At 48.1% G+C, this 10,554-nt stretch overlaps 1 protein-coding gene across 2 annotated transcripts in view; it reads right to left on the bottom strand.

Annotated features, from left to right (window-relative positions):
• Positions 1-487: 487 nt before the first annotated feature.
• Positions 488-10,554, bottom strand: part of GLI3 (GLI family zinc finger 3) — a 244,577-nt gene continuing 234,510 nt past the window's right edge. For both annotated transcript variants that reach the window (XM_004582353.2, XM_058678228.1), the window contains 3 exons: positions 8,596-8,886; positions 4,225-4,552; positions 488-3,449 (listed from right to left, as the gene is read on the bottom strand). In XM_004582353.2, the coding sequence (XP_004582410.2) occupies positions 1,126-3,449; positions 4,225-4,552; positions 8,596-8,886 (2,943 nt within the window). In that variant the 3' untranslated portion in view covers positions 488-1,125. The remainder of the gene's footprint in view (positions 3,450-4,224; positions 4,553-8,595; positions 8,887-10,554) is intronic.

The raw sequence follows: 10,554 nt of genomic DNA, 5'->3' as shown, positions 1-10,554 counted from the left end.
AAATTTTACAGATCCCTTAAATTAGGGTGCCTAGGACAGGAATACTCCTTCACTATAGTGGAATTAATAATGTTAATAATTCAGCGGTTGTGAGACTGTTCAAACACCTATATATTGAGAGCTAGCTATAATCAATTCTGTTATCTATGATAATGGGAAACAGATGGCAGTAATGACAACTACAGCAAATCCACGAATGTTTCCTCAACTAATTCCAGCTGCTTCAGTCTATAATCTATAACGCCTTACCAAAACAGAGTAAAACAGCTATGTGTCTGAGTGTCACCAACCTCCTGTCCCCTCTCTCACCGGGGTGCTACACAGCCCTGGATGCTCCTGAGGGTGGAAAGAAAAGAGGCACACAAGCTGAGAACTCCCCACAGAGACAGACTCGCCCAAAGCACACTCATGGACACCTAGAATGACAACCGCAAACGACGAATGAAGGATGTCACCGGCAGGCACCCCCGGTGTCCCTGGGGCACTGTCCGAAGCATGCCCTAAACTGACTTTGGGTGGGAAGCATGTCCAGACTGCTCTCTCTGCAACAGCGCACCTGCAAAAAGGCTTCAACTCAGTATCTGTAGTCTGATTCTTGTGCCCAACATGGGGATTAACAGGAAAACAAAACAAAAAAGCGTGGAGCATATGTAAAGGACACATTTTAAAAGCTGGAAGTGTAACCCCTTGGTCATAAGCACCCCAACTCCTACTTCCTTTGAGTAACGATAGAGAAACAAGTCAAATCTTTTCATCTGGCCTCTCTTCTAAAAGAAAGAACATGCACATCACACATTTACACTGGTTTACTAAAAACGAGACGGGCTTACAAGTTAAAAAAAAAGTGTGTTTGGAATATAACAATACTGACTCAAAAACTGAAATGGAAGACAGTTTCTCCCTAGAATACTTTAGGGTTTTGCAGAGTCCTTTTCCATAAAAGGAATATACTTGAAACACATCCCAGTTAGATGAGATGAGATTACTAAAATACATATAGAACAACAACAAAACAAAAATTAAAAAAAAAAAAACCACAAAAGACAAAACCAGCCAAAAATGGAGTCCGTTTAATCTTTCAACTCCTGAAGTTTCACGTCTATTTGCGGTCCTTTTTCCTAACACCTACTGCATAACTGCAAGGAATTTGCTTTCTTCTGCGAGAGAGGTCAACAAAGAGCTCATGTCCCCTATGGCCATGTTGGTGGTGCTCACAGACAGGGCTGGGAACGGGAGAGATGCCCGTGGAGTCGTGAGGCGGGAGGAGCTGTGGGAAAGGTTCTGAATGATACTTGGGCTCAGGGCCCCTGATATGAGGCTGGCGTGGTCCCCGTCGTCTATGATGGCGTCAAAATCAATCTGTACTCCTTCCAGGTCATGGCTGTCGAGGCTGTCAACTGTGCTTGTCACCTGGTTAGCACCTGGGGAAAGTAACTCCGAGTTCTCAGCACTGGTTCCCTGTAGCAGGCAGCTGGCTTCTGCCACGGAGAACGAACCACCCTTTGTGTCTTGCTGACTAAAGCCCACGGTTTGGTCATAGAACTGACCGGAGTAATTCTGCAGGTTAGAACAGAGCTGCTGGGGCTGCCCTTGCATCTCCATCTTGATGCCATTCACCCTGCAGGTCTGACTCGTGTCAACAAGTTGTCCTTGCTGCAGAGAAACATTGCCCCTTGGCACAGCCTGGCACCTGCTGCCTCCAAAGCTGGCACAGGGCTGGTAGCTCCTGACACTTGCCAAGCTTGCTGGCTGGCTGTTGAGCCCATGAGTCCCTGGCAGGCAGTTCTCTGGCCCTTGATAGATGTTGTTGTGTGAGGTAGCACTAACCTGCCCTAGCATCTGTGGGCCGGAGCGGCCTGCCCCTTGGTGTTGCGTGCTGTCACCAAACAGCTGGTGGCCCAGGAAGCCCTGTCCCACTGAATCTTGGGCTTGCATGCCACTCAGCATACTACTAGCTGGCTCTCTGGGTATCACCGGCAGGCCAAAATCCAGTGTGGCCCCGTTTCCTTGCATGGTGGTGCTCTTCAGCTTGGACCCTGGGACCCCAGCAACACAGGCACCCTCTAGCACACTGGTGGCCCCTGGCTGTCTGTTGAGACAGCTCCCATACTGCTGGGCCTTATAGGGCTGTTCATGGAAGGTGTTTCCACCAGGCCCAGCTCCTCCCCCATTGTGAAGGGCCAAGGGCTCCTGGCCACCATAGGAGCTGCTGTTCTCCCCCAGGGCTGAGTATCCTCCAGCTGGGCCGGCCCCGTTGCTCCTTGCTGAATGCTGCAGGTGGACACCCACGTTGTTGTATAACCCCAAAGCTCGGGCCTGGAGCACCGCTGAACGCTGGCCGCACTTCAGCTTGGAGGAGGACAGGTCAGCACTGCCGGAGCTCACTTCGTTCCACTGGATGGGCAGGTCTGTTTTGCTGCCTTCTGCGCAGGGCTGCTCCAGGGTACTGCGGTACTGCTGGCCCAGGTGACCATCCAGCAGCCCCGGTGGTGGTGGTGGTGGGTCGAAGTCACCTGCCCCGGGAGGCCCCTTGCTGTCCTCTGGGAAGTGCTGCCCATACCCTGCTTGGTTCTGAGAATTTAAATACTGTACCACGTCATCTGGCAAGAAATCTTCATCATTTAGGCCAGTATTGGCATCCATGGTCAGGGACTCCAGGGTGACGTTCTCACTGATGCTGGGAGGGCAGGGGGCCGCATGGAAATGTCGGGCTGCGCCGCCCTCAGGCCGGGTGTAATTTTGAAGCACCAGGTTACGCTTTTCTGTGGCAGGAGGCAGCCCTGGGGGATTGAAGCTGTTGAGGCTGCTGAAACGCTGCACTCTGGGCAGGGACAGGCTCTCTGATACAGTCCTTACGGGATCGCTGGCTCTCCGCACACTGTGGCCCAACGCGTCGTGAGGCAGCAGGTGGCGCCGGCTGTAACCATGCGTGCCACCATCGCTGCATCTTCGTGGAGGGTGTACGGGCGGCAGAGTCATCGCAGCCTCCCTGCTGTCCCCGAGCAGGGCCATCCTAGTCTTCAGGCTCAGCCTCTCCATGTGCGGCAGGGGCGTGGGTGGTGGTCCACCTGTGGCCGCGGCGTACTTGGCTTTCAGCCGGTACTGCTGGGCAGGTGTGAGGCTGAGCAGGCTGGGCAGCCCATCTCCCTGGCTGGCCTCGCTGGACCTGCGCGAGGCATCAGTGGAGATAGGGTCATAGGAGTCCGCCACGCTCACATTCTGGGGCCGCCCCTCGGCCTGGGAGGCCTCGCTGGACCTCCGGCTGGAGAAGCAAGGGGAGATGCCGGAGGAGCGGCGGCTGCTCAGGTAGGCGGAGCTGATGGTGCTGGTGCTGCTGTCCCGGCGGTTGAGCATGTTGAGCATGGTGATGTCCACACCGGAGAGGTCACTTCTGTTCGGGAGAAGGGTCACAGGAGCTCCTGCACTGCAGCTGCTGTTGGACTGAGTGCCTGGAGAAGGGAGGAGGAGGCGGGGAGAGGTCAGCAGGATGAATTCATGTTAAGGGGGGTTTAACCTGAGGCGTCTCCATCTCTTTCTGTGGAGGACCACAGGGTAGTATTTTCAGACTGTCACAACCACTTGACTCTTTAGTCTAGAGCCCAAGTGGTTTTAGGACATAGTGAAGGAATCTGCATGGCTAGGCATTAATAAAACTTCAGGAGGCATGGCAGATGCCTGCTACAACAACATACAACCAGCGAGGACAACTCCCTAAAGCTCCTGCACAGGTATGACTGGTGTAGGTATACACAATGACTAAGTTCCCTGGGAGTCTACAGGCTGAGGACATTGCAAGAGACTCACATCTATTACCAGGGCTGTTTATTCTATAGTTATGAGTGGGTAACACACCTGAATTGGAGACATGGAGAGGATCACCCTCTTAAGGTAACTCAGCGCAATCTGGAGATCAGAGAGAATGCGCAAACTACAGTTGCTTGCACGGCTTGGATTTCCCGACCGCAGTCTAAGAGTTGTGCGTTTATCACCAGCATGAGTCATGCACATGCTTACATACAGTATCACCCTTGTATCCCTCCATTTTAAAAACATGTACCTTCTGTAATTAAAACTGAAATGGGTTCAACATGGCCATGGGTAATTATGGCATTATTGTAGGGTTGACGGAGACACCGGCCAACAGAACTGATGGCCTATATCTGCTCACACAGTTCTGCCTGTACTTAAAAGGAGAGAACGGAGCTGGGCTGATGTGCAACTCACCATTTCCTATGAGAGGAGAAACTGCAGGGGCTTTGGGGGGTAGAATAGGGTTCAGTCGTGGAAGCATTCCGTTCACTTGTGTTAGCCTTTCTAGTTTGACGTGTTCCATCCATTTGGTCCCTGCCGGGTTCCTCCTGGCTTGCAAAGCGAGGGCCGTGGTTGCAGTGGAAATGGTCGAGTCCATGATTGGGGTTTCGTCAATGGCACCAAGGTCTGCGACACTACCTCCATCGGTCAGAGGAAGCTCGAGCCCACTGTTGGAATAGTTGCTGATGGGGGACTGTTGGCTGCTGCATGAAGACTGACCACCAGGGCTTGGCTGAGATGTCTGTTGGGGTCAAGAGCAAAGGGCAGATGTGGCATAAGGAGGAGGCAGAGAAGCCCTGCCTGTGACCCCAAGACTTTTGAGATTACCAGTCAATTGGGTGAGAAGAAAAACAAAGTTCTAGTGAACAGACATGATCTCCCTGGCCAACATGAGAGATGGACCCGAGGCTGGTATGCAGTGGGAGGCAGTGGGCAGTGTGCCTGGGACAGCAGCCAGACTCCTGTACCGAAGGTCCACTCTGCAGGCATGCTTCCTCAGTTCCGGTCCCACCTACAAAACTTCAAGCTTTGGGACAATGACTTAACAACTCCCAACTTTAGCTTCCTTCTCTGTAAATAGGAGACAACTTATTGTAGGGGTTGCTGTTGAAAATTAAGGATGAAGCCCACTGGGAGACATATATATATATACAAGATCTGGGTAGTGATAATCAGTTCAACTGGCATTAGTGATTAGTCTCCCAGAACATTTCAGTGTTTGGGGCTAGACCTCTCCAGCAGGAGTCCTCTAGACTGTTCAGGGCTGGTTCTCAAACTCGCAGAAAGTTTTCCTGCTGTGTAAGAGTGCAACCAGGATGTAGGGAAAGGCAGCTGTAAGGGATAAAATTTCAATCACTGCCATAATCTGCCATATTCAAAGAGGGAAAGGATATACAGATCACAGCCTTCTTGAACCTGTGGAATTGCCCTTAGTGCCCCTACTAGGAGAATTAGGAACTGTTTTCCTAGCCCCAGCTAAGTGGATTCTGTAACAAAATTGTGCAAATAATGGGAACTTAATCTGGTTAGTTTCTCACTCTGGGGGAGTCCCCAAGGACTCCTGAGAATCTAGCAGTTGAAAAACTGTCCATCTCAGTGTCTGAGGAGTGCTAATCCACACGGCCTACATTACACAAGGCAGTTGGCAGGGTTTAAAACTGCTCTTTTCTAAAATTCTAGTGGTTCTCTGGTTAATGAAAACAGCCATCCTTTACACATGGATTAGAAAGGTGATATTCAGAAGTTCATTGACTACGCAAAATCACACAGTGAGTGGTGGGACCACCCTACACTTGTGGGCTGGTTACTTCCATGCCTCTGCTGCATCTCCAGAGTTCTATAGAAACCAGAGCCAGGGAAAGTAGCCAAGTGAATCCTTCCCAGGGAAGGACTGCTTGTCACTCTGTTAGCCTCAGGTAGAATTAAGACGCAGTAGGGAAGGGGTCTGTAGAGGTAAGGCTTCTCCATGAAACTTGGTCCACATTTCTGCCATCACAGTACATACACCCAAGCAAATGAACACCTTCTAAGTGAGTGCCACATGGTATGCTAACTTCATCCCAGGCCACCAAGCAGAGCAAAAGGTTTGCCAATGTGATCCTGAACAGGTGAAGCCCTGCCAAGTGCTGGAGTGCCAGACCACCTGTTCTTTCCCAAGATATTTGTCATTTCTAGAGCTTCCGGTGTCTTTCACTCTTGGATTGCTGAATCAGCTTGTGTATATGGATTTTTGTGTAATATGTATGCATATGTAGATACATATGCAGACACGTACTTCTAAGGAGACTTTAACAAGACACAATGCACTTACAATTTAAAAACTGCTTAAATGAGCTCTTTTATGTATGGATTGAATGGCTAACAATAAATTACTTACAGCTTTCTCAAAGAAGGTGGTGCACAACTAGTCCAAAAATGAATGTATACCAGTTAGCACAATAATGAAATAGAATTTGAGAACCTCTGCTTGGTTGACCCTGGAGTGACTTATCATGAGAACCTACACAAGTAGGAACAATGGATTTCACCATCTCACTCCACACTGTCCACATGCTAAATGTTCGAGACACACTGCTTCTACGTATGAAACATAACCGAGTCATGTTCACTACCAAAAAATGCCACAAAGTCACACAAGTGCAAGAAAATAAAATAAGCAAAAATGAGATGTTAAAATGGAAACAGAACAAAAAGAACAGCGAAGCCAAAATTCCCTCACCTTATTACCCACTGTCCTTAGGAAGTGAGAACAAGACATTTAGGAGCATTAGACAGAAGAGATGTTGCATTAATAAGAAAAAAAAGAAGAGAAAATTTAATTTATAGCATGATGATCAAATCAAAGACATGCCTTTAAAGAAAGAATAGTAAAAATATAAATCTCATGTACATTGGTAAGTGCCTGTGAAGATATCCACTGATTTAAATATGTATGTACACAGACTTAACATAGTCTAGCAGGGACAGGTGACTAAGGAACTTCACCGAGACTCAGTTTCTGCACCTGTAAAATACGGTACCATTTTCTGTAGGAACTTGTCTATCCTATGTTTCTCCATGATATATTTACTTGGTAAAATATTGGGCACCTTGATGTCACTGAGCCAAAATTTTATGTTTTATTTCTACTAATTTTGTTTCTAAACAACACATGTGGGGAGAGGAGATTAATTTTCTTCAGTGAGGGATGTATTTTAAAGGTATAAGAGACTGGTTTCTTAAGAAGTCCCCCAAACATCAATCATCACGTTCTGATGATACAATCTAGAATATTCCAGATTTAATTTCCTTTTTCCATTAAAGCTTGCTGATAAACTGTTGAATTTTCTGCATAATTATGACACCTGTGGTCTTTATAAGCAATAGATATGTGCTTACCTACAAAAAAAGGTATATATGAAGTATAGTTCATTAACTAATGAAAATGCAGTATCCAATGATAGTACATTTATAAAATTTTCATCAAAATTGTTTCTGAAAGCCAAGTACAGGTACCCACCGAGAAAGTGGATAGTCTATTATTTTTGGCTAGACTTTCTATCGCTCTGTAAGTCTATAGATGTACTCATTAAGTCATTAGCATATAGCTTCCCAATCATCAATGCTAGAACCGTGTAGGTGCTTTTTCCCACACTTGCTGCTGCATCCCGACAACAGTCAGGAATCTGAGGATGTTCATCCAGCTACAAGACTGCTCTAATTTTAAGAAAATGCTTCTTAAACTGAGTCTAAGTCTGCCTGGGTCATTTCTGTATGTCAGGAAGTGTAAGCAGGAGACTTCCACCTAGTTCACTTCCTGTGCAAGTCACAGTGACAAGCTACCCTCCAGTATATCCCTTACACACATGGCCAAGCAGAAAGGTACTAACTCCCCTCTCCTGCCCACTCTTATTGCCCTTTGAAATTTTCAAGTGTTTTATAAATGCAGAGTCATCACTAACAGAGATTTAAAAACAGCGTGGGTAGCATAATGTACATATTGTCAGTAACTGAACCATGACATTTGTTTGTAAGAATCTTTGCATGTCTTCCCTTGTTCTCTATCTCCTTGCTTCAGGCTCCACTACAGGAATGGTCTCTGGTTTGCCCTGGCTCTAGACTATCACACAAGTTCTTGTTTCTCAAAAAGGATTCAGCCCTGCTATGACACGGTCCTTGCAAGCCCGACCTTTCTGTCCTCACTGCTTCTGTTCTTGTACATCAAGCCCTGGGCCACTGGCTGCAGCATCTCCTAGTCCCCCACTCAACTCCGGACTGCCCTTCCCTCTCCAGGCTGAACTTCCTGGTCCAGTCTTGCCTCGGCCTCACCCTTCGAGCGCACAGCATGAAGCTCCTCTCTTGAACCACTGTACACAGGCTTGTACCTAAGGCCCTATCCCATTGACCGGTAACTATTTGCTTTGCACTCTGCCTGTCCCTCTGGACTGTAGACCCCTAAAGAACAGAGGCTGTGGCTTATTTGTCTTGGGGTCACTGGAGCAAAGAAGACAGCAAGCATGTTTACGAAGAGACTCAGTGAGTGATTTCTATGTCACAAGCACACTGAAGAGACAGATAGCTCTGTCTTTCTTCCTTCCACAGGGGTCATGGTTTTGCGAGGATTTCTAAAAATCAGTTCAAAAACTTTGGAGCTCTTTTTGGAGCTGAGTTACTCCATGCAAGTCAATTTTCAGTAAAGCGAGGTCGGTCACATCAAAGGCTGACTGATGTTACGTGCAAGGGGATCCCCTGCCCACTCAAATGCCCTGGGCTGTGGTGGGAGGATCAGGAGAGGGAATGACATACCATGGGCTTCTCGGCCTTGACTGTCTTCACCTGGAGACACTCTTCCCGCTTTGAGGTAGTGTTGCTGAGGTCCTTCTGCTCACCGAGGGCTCCCTGAGTCGGCCGGCCGGGCGACCTGGACTGAGACTGGCTGCCAGAGTCTCGGGGGGGTGGGGGCCGAGGATGCACATCCCCACGTTGCTTCTTGGTGACATGAGCCTCGGGGCCGTGCACGGTCTTCACGTGTTTTCGGAGGGAGCTGGGGTCTGTGTACCGTTTAGTGCAGCCTGGGATTTTGCATACATATGGTTTCTGCCACAAACAAGGAGACAACAGGGCTTTAGAAAACTGAGTACACTGTGCACCGCTAGCCCCCCCATACCCAGTCCCCTGGCTTGCATGTTGCATTTTCAACTCTTCCCAAATACTTGTGCAGCACATGGGGGAAGCCAAGTCTCTAAGAACTCATGGCTTAGTAAGGCCAGCTGAGCTGTTTTCAGTGTCCACAGGACTTGCAGTCATATGTGATGATGTTAGAGGGAGCCTAGGAGAGCTAGGAAGGTGGAAATTGCCTTTCAGGTCTTGGATGCTCTCTGAGTGGGAAGAAGTAGGTGCTGCTGTGAAAGGTGCTCAGTACACATCAGAATGCTGTGCTGCTGCTACTGATAGGAGAAAGCCTAAGAACGCCCTCCGCGCTCGTCAGGAGGTGGTGCTGCAGGTCTTCCTGGAGGCATGGTGGGAAGAATGCTCGCACGGATGCCTAGGAGCTGAGGTCTGCTAACACTCTGGCCTATGTGATATGTGCTTTTTACACACTGGTATAATGACTTTCTAAAAAAAAATGTCTCTAAGCTCTGCCATGTACGAGATCATTAACACGTGTTGCCCTGGGTATTATCACAATTGGAAGTGGATGTCAGAACTCAGACATACCGGGGCTTCTCTAATCTTCACAGTCATAAAGCCCCGTTACAGATGTCCACAGATACTCAGCAGAAATTGTAGCGGGTGATGGGCTGCGGGCTTGTGGACTGGGATTCCTGCTCTGGGCTTGTCCTGAGCACCAAGGGCTAGCAACGATTTCATGCTAATTGCATTTCCTATGTGTGCCAGTGATCAAGCCTACAGATAGTCGTCAAAATTATCTGGAGGCTTATAACTAAAATATTTCTCAGATTACAAAACTGCTGGCCTTGGCTCTTGACCAACATCAGAATTGTGACTTCATTCTCTTGGCTTGAAATATAATATATTCATGGATATTTGCATGAGTATTTATATGTCTATATGCCAGAAGATGAGCTATCAGATAAGCAGTCGTACTAAAAAGCATGATTAATACAATGTGCCCATTATATTTTAAAAGATGCCCTGACTGGTAGAATACATATATCTAAAAGATGCTTTTTAACTAAGAGCTCAGGACAGACTGAGTGCTGCCTAAAATGCTGAAATGCCCTAATGCAATGACAAGACGATTCTGAAAATGATCCTGACAGGCTTCACCTCCGAATTTGAGATTCCTCTGGGTCGAATTGATTCCCATTAACTATGAATTACATCTATTCAGAACCTTGTGTGATTTGCTGCCTGTACATAATGAAGTGAGCACAGCCAGTTCCATGCATTAGCGACAGAAGAATGGCTCTGCCGAGGACCGCCATTATCTTATGGTGCTCTGGCCCTCTGCTTGCTCATGGGATTGCTGTGACAGGTGGTGCCTGCAGAAAGGAAGGCAGGGGTGCAGGGGCACCAGTGTGGGGACAGGGAGCAGGAGAGAGACATGGAGAACTAAGTAAGACTGAAGAACTACCCTTGCTATGAGCACATGCATGTGTGGTACAGGTTAGCCTAGGAATGAGGGAGCAGCTAGCATCATTAAGTACCATCCTGCACTTCCAGGACAGTGTACATGAGAGGGACTTGAGAAAGTCTATGGGAAGCACAGAACCACTGCAGTTTTCGCGAGGGTGCGAGTCA

Source organism: Ochotona princeps, chromosome 20 (genome assembly GCF_030435755.1).
Source record: "Ochotona princeps isolate mOchPri1 chromosome 20, mOchPri1.hap1, whole genome shotgun sequence".
NCBI classification, from domain to species: domain Eukaryota; kingdom Metazoa; phylum Chordata; class Mammalia; order Lagomorpha; family Ochotonidae; genus Ochotona; species Ochotona princeps.
The sequence above is the reverse complement of the archived record's forward strand: the minus strand, read 5'-3'. Positions and strand labels throughout refer to the sequence as shown.